Below are 19,168 nucleotides of genomic sequence, written 5' to 3'. Positions count from 1 at the left end.
TCTTGTCTCCAGTGGAAATGATTGAAGTAGGGTTACAATAGCATCACAAAAAATAACATGAACATTCACCCTCAAGCTCCCTTCCCCATCTCGGTTGAAAAAAATGACATCAAACAAGTAGGGACATTCATAATTTGCTGACTACATATAAGACCACAGGAAAAACGTATGTATATGGTGGCATTATATAGTGGGAGCAGCCATTTTACATAAGCAATAGATTAAAAAAAAAGAGCAGCTTCAGTCAAGGCTTTGTATAGGTAAGTAGCAAAATTCCATGCCTGCACATGCTAGTGTCAGCAACTTACTAGCTTTTGCAAAACTGCATTTCCATGGGGGAGCCAGTTGAGCATCCAAGGTCCAAAACTCTCTTTTTTGTTGTTTTTAGTGCATTTGAACAGCTTGTAAGGTAACCAAATTCCCCCCTCAATCGCTCCTCCAAACCCAAGTGAGCCGCAAGCTGACGGTTACTTATTCCTCGGAGCAGCCGTAAATGGCAACAGGGAGCTTTATAAGTGTTCTTATTTCTGTTGTGAAATAGAAAAATGTGTATGTAAATTTAAGGTCCTCCCAAACTTGCCTCCTTCAGATCTGTGCATGCCAGGTACATATGTGTATAAGTAAAGCCCCTTCTAAAACTATTGTTTGTACACATATGAAGAGCACTTTTTCAAAACTCAGTCCATTTTTTGCAGTTATGAGCTATGCGATTAATTTTGTTCATAAAAGCAAGATTCATTTACTGTATTTTATTCCTTTGCCAAAACTCAATAAATCCATGGTATTTTTTTAATGACTTTGTGTTGAATACTCTGTGTAAAACTCATTCAGTCCAAAAGCCGCTACCTACTTTTCTCAAAACTGCTTTTGATGGACTGAGTTTTGGAAAAGTGCTCTTGTAAATCTCACTTTACACATGGTGTTTTTATTCCTTAAAATGCAACACTGCAGAAATGTTAAGAGGAAAAGTAGGTTATAACAGTATGGAATATGAAGGGGATGATAGATGGTCGGTATTACTTATAATAGAGGTCCTGTAGTGTTTATTAATCACCAGTATATTCAGTGTGGCAGAAAATGACTCAACCTTTAAACTTTACATTGTGTCCTTATAACCCCCGCCCCCCTCCAGTATTCAGTGCCTGGGCCTACTTGCATATTGGCACTGAATACCTGGATATAAGACTGCCGGAAGTAATCCATGTGGATGAAAAGCAAGGGAAAACACCAAATGATGGAAAATGTTGTCACACCATTTAGCCTTTATTTAAAACATGCAGAGTATGGCATAAAGAAGTCAATGGTTGTGACAGAACAGTGTGTTTGAAGCCTGTAAAATGTATTGGGTATTTTCTGAAGTGTATTTCTCTAGTTTGGCCAGAAGGTGGTTCATGTTTATGTTTTGAAGCTGCTGCAGAACCAAGGCTGTTTTCTTTGTTTAAGCTTTTTGGAAAGGCTGTCTGCAGTATACTTTCAAACTTGTTCTGGGCTCTGATTGGCCCAGGAGTTCAATTTCATTTGTAATGTACTAGCTTTTGCCCCAGTCTTAGCCAGGAAGAAAAGAGAGTAGGATCTGTTTGTTGAGGCTCTGTGAACAGTTATATGTCTTGATCTTCCCAGGTACTTTTTAGAAAGTAAACAAATGTTTAGATAGTTTTATAATTGATCCATATTTCAGTTACCTGTTTTTGTTTGCTGATTGCACTTTTTCTGTTAATTGTTCAATATTAAGACAAACTATTTTCAGTTTATTGCCTCTGCCTATCTGGAGTGATAAAGAATCCTGGTGGTTTGTGTGTTGGGTCTGTGAGTGCTTCCTGGGGAATGTGACCCTTGTAACCTAGAAATCACTGGGGATAATTTGAAAGTGGGAGACTAGCCCAGAGGCAGTTATGACCCAGTCAGTGGGAGGAGGGTGCTAGTGCAGAGCACAAGTGGCAGGTGCAGGGGGACCTGAGATGTGCTGGAGATAGACCCTCTAAGTGGCCGCAGGGTAATCCCAGGCGGGTGGCTAGGTGTATCCTGACAATGGTGAATAACATCAATCCATGGCACAAAAGACTGGACACAGCCATGTTTCTGCACTAGACCTGCATCAGAGGTCAGCAGTAGGGCAACAGAATATCCAACAAACAAACCATGAGCTTAATACAAGTAATCAACTTAATGCCAAATTGTATGTCTATCTATCTATTTATCTATCTATCTATACATGAAAAATAAAGCGGCAGTAAAAGGGGCCCTGTAGTGGCAGTGGCGGCAGTGCACTGGTTTGATGTGCGCTGAGGCCCCTTTACCATTGCTAGTAAAAGGCTTTTCTTTAAAGGAAAGTAATATCTGCGGTAAGTTAAACACTTGCCATGTGGCCATTTTCTAGGGGAGCCCTTACCGTCTCCTATTTAGGAGGTGGTAAGGGCACCGATGGTAGCCCAGCGGTGTGCGCTGCCCGATTACCATTGGGCATGCGCCTGGTGCTAGAAAATACAAAAATATTTTCTACCACTAGGATGGTGGGGTTCGGATCTAGTGCTGGGGTCCCCTAGGAGCCCAGCAGTATGGTGCGTTGAAAGCCAGCGGTAGGCTTGCCGTGCTCTCATAAAAGGGCCCCTAAATGCATAATAAAAACTAACATAATAATAACATAATTTAACATATGAAACATGCTAAAATACATACAAAACGAAAGTGTATATAAAGGAACATATAAAGAAAGTAGTCATATAAAAAATAAATAATGTAGAGACCATCCCCCTGAGTCTATAAAAGTCGTCAAAAATTGAGTGTGTGCATATATAGGAATGGCCCCGATTTGTATGTGCAATTTAATAGAATAACGAGCCAATTAGTGCCAATAAATTGGCTTTTCAGCAAGCAATTACTGGCACTAATTAGATTTAATTGACACTTGCGTTAGGCGCAGATTCCACTCCTAAAATTTACGTATAGCCAAAAAAGGGGGTGTGGAAATAGGAGGGTCATGGGCACTTCCAGGTGGATTCGGGGTGTGGTTTTGAGTTACATGTGTAATTATAGCATATAGGTGCTCTGCACATAAATGTAGATGTGGATGTTTGCATCACATTTTCGTTGGTACAAATGGCGGCACATAAATTTACGTGTGACCTCTTCGCTTAAGCGTTTAATTCTATAAACCACGCTGAACTTTAGGCTCGACCTATAGAATACTGCTTAAGCAGAATTTTGTCGGTGCCAATTTTTTAGGCACTATTTATAGAATTTAGTCCCATATGCAAACCAGTGCATGTCAGTGGGCTCATTAGGTATAAATAGGGGCATAAAAAGTGCTCATGAATCTAAATGATAATGAGAATCTACCCAATTCACAGTTGTGACCCTGGTAAACAAAGATGAATGGACTAGAATGTCGGGGGAATTTCTAAAAAAACCAAAGCAATGGCGTACATGAATATAATGCTGAAGAAGGAAGAGGACAGCAAAAACATATGTCGTTTTTAATTTGAAAAATGTAACAACTGCTTTAATTGTCTATTTCTTATGTTTGACTTATTCTTGCTGTGCACCGCCTTGAGTGAATTGCTTCAAAAAGGTAGTAAATAAATCCTAATAAATAAATAAATAAATAATGAGCCCAGTGACATGCATTGGTTTAAATATGGTCTCTATGTTTTTTATTTTTTTATATGATTATTCTCTTTATATGTTCCTTTTTATACACTTTCATTGTATATGTATTTTAGCATGGTTTATATGTTGTTATTATTAATAAAAGCAAAAAAAACACAAGTACAGTTGTGGCTGAGTGGTTAGAGCTGCAGTCTTGTAATCCAGAGGTGGCGGGTTCAAATCCCACTAATAGTTTCCCCCTCTCTTTGTCACATTACAGTTATTATTAATAAAGAAACTTTTTATTAAGTATAGCGTAATTAGAAACACAACATTACCAAAACAACAAGGTTACACAACTTAAATAAGGTAAAGGAAAAATCCCAGTCCCACCCAAATCCCTTCTTTGTTTATTCCCCCCTCCCTACTTTGAGCACAACAACCCAGAAACTCACAAAAGCGAATGGTAGATCAAAGCATATGTTAAATTATATTATTCCTAACTGCAGGGGGATCTCCTCTTGCCTGTCCTGTTCAATCTCTTTTTGTCATCCCTTGCCTCAATACACCTGGGTCTTACTGAACTACTATTATCCTACGCAGATGACATCCTGCTTCTCTTACCAGTGACAGCATCAAACAAAGATACAACGCAGTCTATAGTGAATGGCATGACTGCTGTTAGCACCTGGGCTCTGACCAATAAACTGAAATTGAATGTGCAAAAAACCAAGGTCCTGTGGTTCCAAAATCAGGGAGTTGAGGTCCCATCATTAATATCTTTGTCCAGTGGTCAAAGCTTTACAGTTGAGTTTGAAACTAGAGTACTAGGGGTCTTGCTTGATTCTTCACTCACTCCTCTTCCAATATTAACCAGCTGTGGAAGAAAACACTATTCAACAAAATGAGTCAGCTTCGTCTAGTCAGATCATCCTTCGACCAAAAAGCCTTTGCACTACTAGTCCAAATGTTAGTCCTACCTTACTTGGATTGCTGTAACATTCTATTTCTTGGTATTAAATGTCAATATCAGAAAAAACTGCAAATCGTACAGAATACAGCTGCTAGACTAATATACAGATTGAATAGACATACTAGTGTTTCAACTCATCTTAACAAACTGCACTGGCTTCCCATAGCAGAAAGACTCAGGTTCAAAGCTGATTGTTTAGTTTTTCAAATCTTACAGGGTTTCACCTCTGAACTACTAACTAAGACTACTTCATTACGTTTGGTCCAGTCTAACAGACTGAAAAAAACAACTGATGATAGTGTCACCGTTTCAAAAGACAATTCGAAATCAGAAGATTTTTACCTCTCTATTCCCTGTACTTAGAGTTAAAATATGGAACTCTCTACTTATTGCCATCAGAACAGAAAATAGCTACCTTAGCTTCAGGAAGAGGCTAAAAACCTCTCTTCCCAAGGACGGCTTCATAACAATCCGTTGACTTCTACCTCATAGTATCATACATTATCCTTTCCTATAATGTTTTTGGTCTCATTCATTACATCAATGGTCTCTAATTGTTCTCATACCTCATGCTAACATTATCAGCTTTTGTCTCACCTAGAATGTAAGCGCACTGGACCGTGGAAAGAGGATATTAGTGGTATGCAAGAATTGATTTGATTATTATGTTGGTTTTTATTATGCATTTACCTATTTATTATTTTTCATGTATATATATATATATATGTTTTGGCATTAAGTTGATTACTTGTATTAAGCTCGTGGTTTGTTTGTTAGATGTTCTGTTGTAGTACCGCCGAGCCCTGACACAGGCCTAGTGCCGAAACACGACAGTGTCCAATCTTTTGTGCCACGGATTGATGTTATTCACCATGGACTTCTTTATGCCATACTCTGCATGTTTTAAATAAAGACTGAATAGCGTGAAAACGTTTTCCATCATTTGGTGTTTTTCCTTGCTTTTCATCCACATTTCATCATTGTGGAAACTACATCCTTCTTTTGCTTGCTTAAGGGTAGTAATCCATGTACCACTTACATCGGTGCCTGTTTTGCTGTCCTAACTTGTCCAAACAGCTATCTGGGTACTAGTGCTGAATATTGGAGGTACTCTGACAACTTTTGGTTCACCTTGGCGCCATCCCAGCCTACCCTGGCACCATCCAAATAGTGCTGGGAGTGCTGGGGCTGTCAGTGAGGATTTTCAGCAGCATTATCCAGATAATGCCTCTAAAAATCCATCTTGAGATAAAATAGTGTCGTTGTTGTGTTCATCCATTTTTCAGATCAGATATTACCAAAGGTTGACAATATCAGTGGAATGCTTTTATGTTTCACATATATTCTGATATTGTCTTTTGGGAAGGATCAACCATGGAACATGGAGGGAGCACTCTACCCTACGACTGTAATACACATAGAACAAATGGGGTAGGAAATTGTGTGTGTTCAACTCAGCCTCTGGGAGGTAATTATACGTGTAAGGAAGACTGCCGAGATTGGAGATAACCTTCAAGTATATCCAGAGAGTATCTGATTTTGATGTATGCCCAGATGGGGCCCAAGGTGACGTTGGGAGCCACTGTGTTTGGGCCTGGCTAGGAGCCAGCCCTGTATTTTCTGTGACTATGTTGAGAGAGAGGGATTCTAATTAAAAGGACTAAGCCTGTGAAGTAACTATGCTGATTACTGATCCTTGGTGTTTCAGGTTGATGTTTTGATGTGTTTTAATGTGCCTTGACCTACAGGGGAAACTTGTACAAGGTGGTGATGTCTCTGGTGCTCTGTGCATTGCTCAGCCATGGCCTGGCATGGCCCGGACTCTGTATGGAGATCATCAAAGATATATAGAGACATATTTCACAGCCTATCCAGGTGAGAACAGTAACCGCTTTACCAGGTGATACCACAGTATGTTAAATATATGTGTCAGCCCCCTCATTCTGTAACCTTAGCGCTTCAGTTGATTCACACAGCTGCCAGGCTGGTTATAGGTGCGAAGAAAACCAATCATATAACCCCTATCTTGATAGTTTTGTACCTGTTACCCATGGAAGCTAGAATCTCATTTAAATTATTATGTCTTTGGACGTCATGTGACCCCATGCAGCCCAGTATCCTGTTTCCAACAGTGGACAATACAGGTCACAAATACCTTGCAGAATCCCAAATAGTAGCACCTCCATGATACCGATCCCAGGGCAAGCAGTGGTTTCCCCCATGTCTATCCCAATAATAACAGACTATGGACTTTTCCTCCAGGAACTTGTCCAAACCATTTTAAAATCCAGTTATACTAACATCCATTATCACATCCTCTGGCAACGAGTTTCAGAGCTTAACTATTCTCTGAGTGAAAACATATTTCCTCCTATTTGTTTTAAAAGTATTTCCATGTAATTTCATCAAGTGTCCCCTGGTCTTTGTACATTTGGAATGAGTAAAAAATTGATTCACTTCTACTTGTTCTATCACTACACCAAGTGATAGCATCTAAATGTTGGCATGCAAATGCAGACATTCTATCCTGTAATGGAATCTGGGTGCCCAGATGCTGTTATAGAATTTGCGATCAGCATCCTTTATTTTGGCACCCACATTTGCCCCTGTGAGAGGGTTTAAAGAACACTACCCCTCACCCTTAAAAAAAGTTCCATTCAAGCCTGGGCTACATTAAGAGCACTGATCCCGCCGTGGGAGGAAGTGAGCCGGAAGGGACGGAATCAGTACCTGAGAGATTAAAAGACAGGGCCAAGCTGAGGTTAGGGAGGCCCAAGAAAGAAAAACTGAAGCTCAAATCTATGCCTTCACTGAATACGTTTAACTGCTGTGTCCTGGCTGAGGTAAGCCAACTTTGTTTCTTGTTAAGACATGCAAGCATTGTTGAGGTCTGGCTGGAGCCAGACTGGAGTTCCCAGAAGACCTGAGAACTTACAGGCAGTGTTTGGGGCCACCAGCCACAGATTGCTTGGCCTGCTGGCCAGAGGCCTACTGAAGACTGTTACTAAATAAGAGAAACTGTTGCATCTGATGTTCCTGTCCTGTGAGGCAACAACTCCCAGGACTCACGTGATTAAAAACATTTACTTTCACTTTTATATGCCTTGTGTGGCTGAGTTATTCCAGGGCCACCCCTTAACCCTTGTCCGAGGTCTCACAGCCCCCTTAAAGGATTATTTTACAGGAACTTGAGTATTACTCCTGGTGGAATTCTGCACTACTGTGCATTTCAGAATTAGGGCAGAATTCTCCTCCTTTGCAGAATTATGCACAGGAAGAACACCGCAGTGGCAACTCACACATCTTCACTCTGTGGCATCCCTGCCAGCTTGTCACCTCCAACTCTACTCTCCTCTTCTATCCCCCTCTCCCTCCCCCTCCTGCAGCACCCACGAAACATATGAACACAACGCGCACACACACATACACACACCACAAGCAGAGGAAGAGGAGAACGACTGTACATCATGCCGCATCCTGCTCCTAGGCCACCTGGTGCTGAATGCAAAATTTGAACTGCGAGGATCCACCAAGTTTTTGCATTCAGTGCCAAAGCAGCAGAGGGGGAAGACATAGCTTGATTCTCAGCTGCTGTCTTCCTCTTCTTCTTGTTTGGATCAGCGCTGGGCAGGGGGTTCATGCTTGAGTAGACATGCTGCGTTGGGTGAGGGAGAAGGAAAGAGAGTGGGTGTCTGCAATAGATGGAGTAAGGATGGGGGAGAGGAGAAAGATCTGGAGGTAGGGATGGAAGGGACAGACAGCTGGGTGTCTGTGCCACAGAGGGAGTGGGCTGGGTGGGGATCTGGGTGTCTGTGCCCCGGGGAGGAGGGGGCTGGGAGGTATTTCTGTGCTGAGGGGGAGGGAGGTGGGGAAGTATGTGCAGATGGAGATGTCAATCTGTAAATAAATATACACAAAATCAATATCGATATATGAAAACATACGTGCCTAATGTTAGACTAGGTATGCTCTAAATTCTGATCACTAGATGGTCCCTTATATAGGGAATTTGGCATCTTGAATACAAAGGATCAAAAGAATACATTAAAAAAAGATTTGTTATTTCAGGTACATGGATTAGTTTACTAATGACATCATACATATGTTTTATACCTTCCATGATATTATCCTTCACCTCTTGACCATCTGGATGCCCATTATTTATTGGGGTTATAAGCTGGTTACTACTCAAATACAAATGACTTAAAATGTTTTCTCTTCCTGAAAGTTTGTGTCAGGTAACAACATACTCTCTTTTATTCGAGTCTATAACACTGAAGTAATGCACATCTGGTAAAAAGCCAGAGGCCAATCACATCCTAGAATCCTAGCCTAATAACTAGTGTTAAAAGTATATTTCTAATATGGAATTTTTTCCAGTGCCATAGGGAGAAGAGAGAAAGCTGGAGAAATATATGGATGGATTCAGTTATGGGGGGAGGGGCTGGTCATTGAGAGAGAGAGAGAGAGAGAGAGAGAGAGAGAGAGTGCTATGTGAGGTATATGCTGTGGGGAGGGGATGTTTTAGGGGTAGTGATTGATAGAGAATGGTAGATTGGGAAGTGCCAGAGGAGGGAGAGAGAGCAATGGGTCTGTATGAAGGTGTGTGTGGGTGGTGTTTTTATTTTCCCTCTGCTAGACCTCTATCTGACTCCTTCACACGGGGGACTAATAGTACCTATTTCATATATCAGGTTCTGTATAGTTTCTCTAACCTCCATTGTCACCCAATCATAAGGGGGTCTGTTCTGGGGTGGTATTAGGAGCCGTAATTGAAAACTAATTCCCATAACTACTGCTTTCTGTTTTTCTAGATCTAGGTATATTCTGGACCATTTATGTTCCCACATAAAGCCTATTAAAAATCTGTCCAAGTTTCTCCAAAGACTGAGTGTCACTTGTATGTGATCTGCCTTGTAGGCTAGATGTAAGGTACAGAGAAGATAAAATCAAGAGAAATAAAGACAGAGATAGGTTTAAATAAATAAATACATTTTATTTCTTACCCAAAGACAAGTCTTCAAATTGGTACAAATACAGACATCAGATTCTGGTTTCAACCGCACAGGGCTTCGCCGTCTGACTGAAGCCTTGGAGAAGAGACTCTCAAACTAAGTCAAAATCTCACACCTTTTATACTCTATCCTCTCCATAGAAGTGAATGGTGAGGAACCTAGCTCCTTATATGTCTCCACTTCCTGAGATCATACTTTCCCATGCGATCTGCTATCTGATGTGCCCACCTCCTTCCGTTCTCAGCTACTGCTAATTATCAACATGTTTTGGGAAGCGTTGAGATAACAGTTTCACATCTTCCGGCTGCAATACTTTTCATACCTTTCTCATGAACTCTGTATTACCTCTGTATCATTGTATACCAAAACTAATAAGCTCCATTTTATTCATCTGATCTTTCATTACAGGTGCTATATTTGAATTAAAAATTGTACCAATTTGTGGCAGGACTCATTGTTCAGACCTGCTTTTTGCAGATTCTCAAATATTAAATCACTTACTTGTTGTTTGGCCTAGTCAGTACTTTTTCAGTTGTTTTTAGGCTGCATAGCTTTGGCCAGCAATATTCCAGTGGTAGCCTTAAAGCTAGGCCATATATTAACATTCCCCTCTTCACCCTATCCCATAGGGTGACACCAGGGTTAACGTACCTTGGTACCATCCATTCCAGAAGGTATTCTATGAGGCCATCAAATTATCTGAGTCTTAAGATCAACTGGTACAATTTGTTTAGTTTTCGGTTGAGACCTACTCAAACCTGTAGCGAGAAATGTTTTTATGAATGGGACTAATCCATGAGCTCATTTACAAAATCTCATGACATATAGGTATGCGGGTAATAGTAATTTCAGGTGGATCATACTAATAGGCTGTTTAAGGTTGTAGGTATTCAGAATCCTAAAACAGGTCAGGATTCCTGGACCTTACTAGTACTCATCATTGGCATCCAATCATGAGCACTAATAAGTGGATAGCAAGTATGACCTGGAAGTATGGGAAGCATTGTATATATCCGTTACCCCTCTTGGAGCTTAGTCAAACCTACAGAAAGACATGCGGCTCAAGTAAGCCTACACCAAAGTTAAACAATTGCATAACAGGTTGATACTAACAGAGTTTACATCTACATTATGATATCTTAGCTAGTATTAGGGTTTGATGTTACCCTTGTATCTGAACAATATCAATTTTCACTTTAAATTACATAAACAGAAATAACGGGAAAACTCTTAGAAAAACAATTAGAACAATAAAGGAAATAATAGGAAATAATAGGAAAATAAAAATAAAACCTTTTCAATATCTAGACAGGATTGTTGCTAAACTGAAAATAAAACAAAATATGAATCTATAATGTCCATAAACAGCAACAGTAGTTCTCAAATTAAGTATCAGTTCTAAATTCTCTTTCATCGATCATGGTTGAGGCGGTGGAAGCGTTGAAGAATCTGGAAGATCTAACAGGGCTGGATTTTCAGGCTGGCTTGCTGAAGGAAGTGGCCGGTCTTGAGATGGTTAGACTGGTAACATCTGCGGCTGAGTAAACACGTATATCTTTCACATGGACCCAAGACTTGTGGTCCAGTAGTTTGCAAGGTGTAAAGGTCATTGCCACAACCTTGGGGGATCTAACATCATTTGGGCCAGGATAGATCTTGAAGATGTACTTGTGGTGTACAAACTGGGATCTTTCCATGTCTTTATTCTAGGCATGCAAAAGGGAACCCAGAAGGGTTCAATAATGAAAAGCCAATTTACATAAATAGCAAGACAGATTGGTAATTATTACAAAGGCATGATCAAATAACAATGGTAAAGTATATGGAACAAAAGAGAAAAACAATTAAAATTTAGAGATGATGGTAAATGTTCAATTATTGATGTATGGAGGGCAATGCGTCGCCATTTATTGCCAATAGATATGGAATCTTCACCTACGATGACTACCATTCACCAAGGGTTGAGCCCTCAGCTGCAGGAGGCCAGCAGGACTTACGAGTTAGAAGGGTAGAGGCCAAAGCTTTGTGTAACTCCAGCAAGTGGAGAGCCTATCTCTTTTGCTCATGGACCAATTGATGCATCTGTCGAAACTCACGCTGAATAATGTCTCGTTTCTCACACCAGGTAATGTTGGGGTCTGTGCATCTGTCTTTTAATTTAGCGATTCTTTGCTGCAACATAGCTCTTCTTTGCTAGCAGTCGTCTCCTCGGTAAGGGACGTCAACGGAATTCCGGTATCCATCTGGGGAAAGGCAAACGTTAAACAGACCAGTAGTGCAATTTATGTGGTAAGCTTATTGAAAGAAGTCAGAATGCTAGGAGGCGGGCTGTGGGTATAAATGGGGTTCAGGAAGGAGGCATGGTAAGAAACAAAGCATCGAGAATGAAAAAATTAAAAAAAATTAAAAAAATTAAAAAAGATTAAAATATTTAAAAAAAAGCACCCTGAAGGGTGTAAGATAAAAATAGGCTTAAAAGAAAAATAAAAATAAAACAAAATATGATATATCTGAATTGTAACAAGGCATATTCAGATGGCAATGCAAGAAAAAGGTTCCTTGAAAAAGACAAATGAAAAAAACATTCAAAAGTGCAGACACCAGTGATTGACCTCACATAGAGTTTAAGTAACCTTTTTCAATCAGTCAAAGAAGTAGGAAGAAGCATATCGCTTCAAGACAAATCCACCACGCGGCAAGAGTTAGTTGAAGCAAGGTGTTAGTTAAATACACAAAGCATGAATTCCAGGACCGCTGCACACAAATAATGTACACCAGTTTTTCTCACAATCACTCACAGTGAAAGACAGAGAGATAAAAAGAGTAATAGTTGCTGTTTTGAATAGAAAGGAATCAGAAAGTGGAGTGTATAATTTTCCTAATTTATGTCTGAAAGCTTCACCAATTCTCAGTCCAAGAATACTATAAAATCTATGATCAGCGCAAAATGCTCCCCCAAATGGCCAGTTCAAGGGAATATTTCTCGCATTTATTCCATATAATCGGATAATGGTTATTTAATATTTTGCTTTCTTGGACAAGGAAATAATGAAAAGCCTTCAGATATCACACATACCATAGAGAGATTTCAAAAATGAAGGCTTTATATTCATGAAAAAATTAAAGAAGTGAATGTCACATCAATTTAAACAGCATAACAGTTAAAGCAGAAAACATTTTTTTTTTTTTTTTTTAAAAATGTGCAATACACAGCTTTTATTAAAAAGGGATCCCGTATAAAGTAAAATGGCATAAATAAGTCAGTTCAGGTATACATATAAAAAACATAAAATGAACATCCTCTGGGGATCGCTCACCCCTGCAGTTGATAAGAACTCCCCAGGGAAGGTATGCATAGAAACAAATAAATAACTTGCTGACTTAGTTAGGTCATTTGTATGGTACCATAAATATACACTTGCTATTAAACCTAGAGAAATATAAAATAAAGACATGTTACCTGTAATGGAAACAGAAACATCAAACCAACACATATACAGAGAAATGGTTACCGGATACTAAATGAGGAGCCGAGTAGTTTTGAGTAACTGAGAGCAACAAAATCAAATCGTGTTCGGATTACGCCTAGTCATTATGGGGTGGGTAATATTGATCCCTAAATCTGTGGTCACTGCGGACGGTGTTGATCCGGGTTCCATAAAGGGAATGACTGCCGTTCAGGGGGATTTTGACGGATCTGCGATTTTCTAAATCTATATGGCTGTGTCTGAAGACATTCAGCAGCATAATGACCGTATTGTTGGCAGCGATAACAGAGCACATCAGGATAGCGATCAGGGCTAGGCCAGGAACGATAGTCTCGTTGTCGCCTAGTATCTCCAAGAGGGCCCCTTGGGGGACCTCGCTGGGGTTGAGAGCGACGACCTCTTTCTTCAGGGTAATCAATTCTACGGTCTGGGCGGTAGGGCCGTGGGCCCTGATTTCGGATGTTATTGTCATAGCGTTGATCAGCATACATAACAATAACAGGGGGAGAAGTGTTAGGAGTATTGGTATTGGTGTCAGAGCTCTTAGAGGCTCTTTTCTCTTTGAGATCTTCAGTCTGTAGCACCTCCAAGTTAGTGTGTACTGTCTTACGATGTTGGGCTTCATTTTGCTTGCTTTTAATAAGTCGTCTGCAATGATGAAGGATGTGTTCACGAATTTTAGGCCATTTTTCTAATTGGAGACCCACGGTGTTCTCTAACTTAAGTTTAATTTCTGAAGGTAAGGTTCCCTTCAGTAAATGGTAGAATACTGGGAGGGCATTATCAGAGTCAAATTTTTCCTCTGTTTCTTCCTTATAGAGGTCTTGGAGTCTGAGTAAATAGGCCTCAATAGGCTCTGAATCCATTTCCCATCTTTGGGAAGTGATAACCGAAAAGTCTTTAAGGGTCGGATACATGGTCCGGATTTCCTGGAATACTTTTGTCTGAATTTCAGTCAAAGGATTACCATCATACTGAGTATCTGTAACAAATTTTGCATAGCCCGATTGAGTAAATATGTCAGTGACACTAGCGTGTGGGGTTCTGCCCAGGAGCGCTTTTATATCGCCGACTGATAGAGTAGTCCCCAGGGTTATGTCCTGTAATTTCTTTAACCAGCGGTTACCTCCCTGTGCAATATCCGGGAGCTGTAGTATGAGGCTATTCAATTCAACAGCTGAAAGTGGGGTGTATTCCGTATGAGGGACACCACCTGACATTTTATTCAGCAGGGGAAAAAGTTTCACTGATTTAAGGAGATCAATCGAGGTGGTTGGGGGAAACTGATTCTCATACTTTTTCCAAACCTGAAGACCTTGGATTAAATAGAGGGTAGTTTTCTGATCCCAATGGGGGTCGGGGTGGTCATAAATAAGATCTCTAACAAGTGAAAGCTTGTCTGATCGTAAAGATCCTTCACGTGGGAAGAGAGCGGACTGGGGCTGGAGCGCCTCAGACCATCCTGCGAGATTATCAACCCATGGGTGAACGTAATGCCATGAATTCTCATGCAAAGCCACATATTGGGCAGGTGTGCTAGGCGGACTAGATAAGATAGGGTCTGTACTGATATTCAAACTTGTAGGGTGTGGGGAATTGTCAATAACTGCAAGGCAGCGGCTAGATCCTTCATCAGTAAGATAACTGTGAGGATGGCGCTGTCTGGTATGATGAGAAATAAGATCATGGTGTTGAGGAAACTCAGATTGTGGTGCAACAGATACCACGGTGTCCGGGGTATCAGGGTGCGGTTGCGTTGTCAGGGACTTGTGTAAGGAACGAAGTCCTTCTGAAACAAACGCGAGGCCATCTCCCATACTAGCCAATGTGTGATCGTATTGTTCTTCCGAGGGGACTGGGGTATTAGGTAACGTGAAACGAGGTGAATCGTCTGCAAGGGAAGGGATTACTTCACTATCTGAAAAAGAGGAGAAATGGAACATCGGAGGAGGCTCGTTTCGAATATCCTCTATGTCCGATTTTGTGGGGAGTTGTTGTTTTAAAACTTCCCATGCTTCGTCTAATGGGGAGAGTCTAACCTTCGGTCGCTCCTTATTAGCTGGTTTGGCTGGGAGTACCAAGGGACGCATTGGCCGTGCACCTAACGTGTCCCATCTAGGAGGAATAGAACACTGAGGTTCTAGAATGGGCATTGAAGGGTTCACTGGAGCAGGGGGTGGTTTAATGAAACCCCGATCATAGAGTTCCTGACAAATAGCCCGTGTCTGTGTAGCAGGACTACATGGAATGAAACCCATTTGTCGTAATTGGGACAGGATAGACTGTAGGGGTTCAGCGGGCAAGGGACTAGTTTGGACAGAGGAGTCAAAATGTAGTGGTGGAGGTGATGTTTGAGTTGTGTGCCCCATATATGGGTAGGTAGTCGTTTGGGTGGTCATGTGTGAGGTCAATCCTGATCCTAGCCCAGGATAAATGGAGGTCTGGGCGGCCACATCAATTTGATTGATAGCAGGGTGTTGGACGGTGACCGGAACCGATGGGTTCGGGACACAAGGATATTGCTCAATAATGGGAGGGGGTATCTCCATCTCATAGCCTCCAAGAGTACGATATACATGAGGCGGTGGTGGGGTTAGCGTCTGGGTTGTTGCTTGCATCGTTGGAGCAGAGGTAACAGTGGGTAATTGGGCGGTGGTCGTGGCCACTGGGGTTATTGAAGGGGTTAAGGGCGTCTGGGTTTGTACTGACCCCTGAGATATTGGAATTGGGTCTTTTTGTGATGAGGGAAGAGATAGATCAACTACACCGGCAATGTGTACGGTAGTAGGTGGGTCAAATCTGATAGGAGCGGGATGTACCGCAGGCAGCGAAGGTATCGCTGTCTGTGATCCTTGAGATGAGGAGGTCTGTGTCTGAGATCCCTGCGAAATCTGTAGCTGAAGTTTATCACAATATCCTGGGGGTATCGGGGTATATCCCACTGCACATGGTAAAAGCTTGGTAGTACCGGCAGCATCATAAGGTGGAGGGGCGGTAGGTGTTACTGCCTCTTGGTAAGGGGCTTGATCGCAAGCAGACTTCGCTAGGGCTCTGTCATGCTGGTTTTGTGCAATAAGTATAAATTTATTAATAGCAGCTAAATGCTTCTCCCTAGATTTTCCTGTTTTGTTGGATTCATTATAGCAGACCAAGGCTTGGAGCTTACCCTGATCAAATGAGCCCTTTGTTGGCCATTCCAATCCCGGGTCTTTAGCAGACCAAACGGTATGCCAGGTTTGACATAAACGGGAAAGTTCTTTTTTATCAGCGGGGAAAAAGTTGAGAACTCTTTCCAGGGGGCTAGTGGAGGACTGAGTGGACATAATGGAATTAGGAATAGGGGAAAAGCAATCCACATAGGGGGCGGTGTGCAGTGTAAAATGGCAAATTAAATCTCAAATTGGATCCTAGTTCAAAGAATTATAATAGGTACCTCTATAAATATATATAGATAAAAAGGTGCAAAAGAAGATCATTCAAAGGAAAACATGCATCATGCGTATAGAAAACATCTTTATACTCACGCGTCTTCAAGAGCGTCCCAGAAGTGGAACCTAAAACATAAATTACTAATTGGCGGAAAGCCCTATGCTTTTGCCGCAGGTTAAATAAACAGACAATTGAAAGTTACAAAGGTGAAAAGTGTAAGAAAATAGAGCAGAAGGTGTTTAGTGTCAGCTATTATATATTTATACTACTCTATCCCAAATTAATAAATACTACTCCCCAGAGTGTGCTTCTAAAGGCGTAAAGAAACCCAGTTTCCCAGCCTACCAAGAACTATTCCGTATACATGGCAGAGCCCCCAAAAAGGGACCTTGCAAACACTCCCAAAAAGGACTCAAGAAACCAGCGAATAAGGTGTCATGAGTCGAAGAGCAGCGGTCCAATGGGTTTTCGCTGACTAGTGAACTTCTCGTGTGCGTTTGAACTTCTCGTGTGCGTCTAATCACCCCAAAGGACCTGTAGTTTGAGAACTTCTCGTGTACAACAACCCACTCAAAATTTTGTGGTTAGGAAACATCTCGTATATGACTAACCAAACTACAACATTGGAAAGTTAGGAAACTTCTCGTGTAAAAGCTAACCATCCAAAAATATTGAATGCCCGAGTCAACCTGTATACAATCTCAACCAATGCCTTAGGCGTCCCTTTATTGTCACAGCGATCATGTATACAGGTAACTCCTACGTGGGCAATAATGCCGAATCAGCAGGCCACTCCGAAAATGGAATGGAAGTCTGCTCCTAATAAATAAGATGCCGTCATCCATTGAAGGATCTCCTTCAATGCATGTAAGTCTCAGACATCGGTATCGAAGTTAATTGCATGACACTAATACAATAAAGTAGAGAGAGAAAAAATATTAAGAAATAAAGGAGAAAGAAGGAAAAAGGAAATAATAAATATGGTATGTTCCTAGAAAGAACCTCTGAAACCTAATCCAGAAGTAACAAGAAAAAAATTATTTTAAAGGGAAAAAAACATGTAAGCTCTTCGGGTAAGGCACAGTAATCAGACAACATAGAATAAGTTTGCCACACAGCACTAAAGAGCACTCAAGCATGACAACTGACCGAAAGGGAGCTATGACAGGCAGTATAAAATCAATCATCCGAGACGAGCAAAGCAAAAAAACCCAGAGAAAAACTTGACATTGTAAATCATCAAACAAACAGCCTAAAATGTTCTTTCATGGCTGACAAGATTAGTGCTATAACCGTGTAAAGATTATAGGCGAGCAGTGAACCAGCACTGCCATCACAGAAGTAAAACTTAAGATGATCCGAGCCAAAATATTTATACAGGAAAGAGTCTGTATCTAGAATACTTTGGAAACAACACTATACACCGTTTTTCCTATAGAACAAAAGCACAATATGATAGCGTTGAAATGGGACAAAAACACTTGCTTTTTTACAATAAAACCAAATATGCAACGGCCTTCCTAAAATACTACCGGTTAAGCATTCAGCAAGAAATACATGCGTATTAATCATAGTAAGGTGACATTATAGTAAATTATTAAGACATATATCTGTACATATATCTGTACAGGGCAAAAGAAATGTTACCCCGCTAGGAAATGAGTAATACCATTTACAGTTCAAAAACCAAAATCATGAAGCATAAATCATGGGGGGGGCCACGTAAAATATAAGCGTATTACCAAGAATAGATTAAAGAAACATTGTAACATAATCATTAGGACAAAGAAGGAGAACGCCGGTTTGTAAAGGGGAAAGTTAAGTAATGTGTGTTTGAAAGTGAAATACCCTGTTAAATTTTATAACCACATGGTGTAGCACAATTAGGTCTATCAAGCTGTCACTAGCAGCGCAAAAATAAAGAAACCTGTCTTGGGGTTGAAATCACGGCTCAGAGACAGAATGAGAAAGCATTTGTTTAAGGGAGATGAAATGAAATAGAGGGCAATGCCCAAAAGTCAAAGCAGTATGAGCAGAGAATTGTGGGGAGTGGGAGACAACCAGAGAATTAGATAATCTCCTCGGCGTTAAGGGAAGGACCCTTGCATAAGTCCACCAATTTCGAGGGGAAACCGGATTGGAAAGATATGAAAGAGATGGATTCAGGAGGAATTTTGGGAGAAGAGAAATACAGTTGACAGAGGATAGACAGTGAGAAGTTAAAAAGAATATCTGTGTAATTGACTGTTTAACTTGTACCACTTCAGCATAGAACAGGGACAAAAAAAAACGAACGGAAAAGGGGGAGAGGAGAGGAAGAAAAAAAAATCACTTTCTTAGCTTTTAAAAGTGAACTGTAGAGCCTCCTCTGCCGAAGCAGTGCTGGACTGATAAGGCAGCTAAAGTGGGCAAGCTTCCCAGATTCTCATGTCCTTGAGATAGTGAACTACAGCACTTGTTAGGGAAAACCTTTAAAAGCTACAGAAAGAAATGGCAGTTTCAGAAGCCTGAATAAGGGTATTAAAAAAATGTGAGAAAAAGGGGTTTAGAACTTACAGCTCTTCGGGCAAGTTTATTCGAAGCCCAAGAGGGAGTATATAATCAAGACTCACACCACATGGGACTGAGAAGGAAAAGGGATAGTTTTATAGGGAATCAAAAAAAATGATTTCTAGTTT

The 19,168-nt window shown here is 40.8% G+C and overlaps 1 protein-coding gene across 1 annotated transcript in view; it reads left to right on the top strand.

Annotated features, from left to right (window-relative positions):
- ACSS1 (acyl-CoA synthetase short chain family member 1) overlaps positions 1-19,168 on the top strand; it is a 167,199-nt gene that overhangs the window by 100,200 nt on the left and 47,831 nt on the right. The window contains exon 10 of the mRNA XM_030196271.1: positions 6,307-6,433. Within this exon, the coding sequence (XP_030052131.1) occupies positions 6,307-6,433 (127 nt within the window). The remainder of the gene's footprint in view (positions 1-6,306; positions 6,434-19,168) is intronic.

Source organism: Microcaecilia unicolor, chromosome 3, assembly GCF_901765095.1.
Source record: "Microcaecilia unicolor chromosome 3, aMicUni1.1, whole genome shotgun sequence".
Lineage (NCBI taxonomy): Eukaryota > Metazoa > Chordata > Amphibia > Gymnophiona > Siphonopidae > Microcaecilia > Microcaecilia unicolor.
Note: the sequence above shows the minus strand (reverse complement) of the source record. Positions and strands in the feature narration are given on the sequence as shown.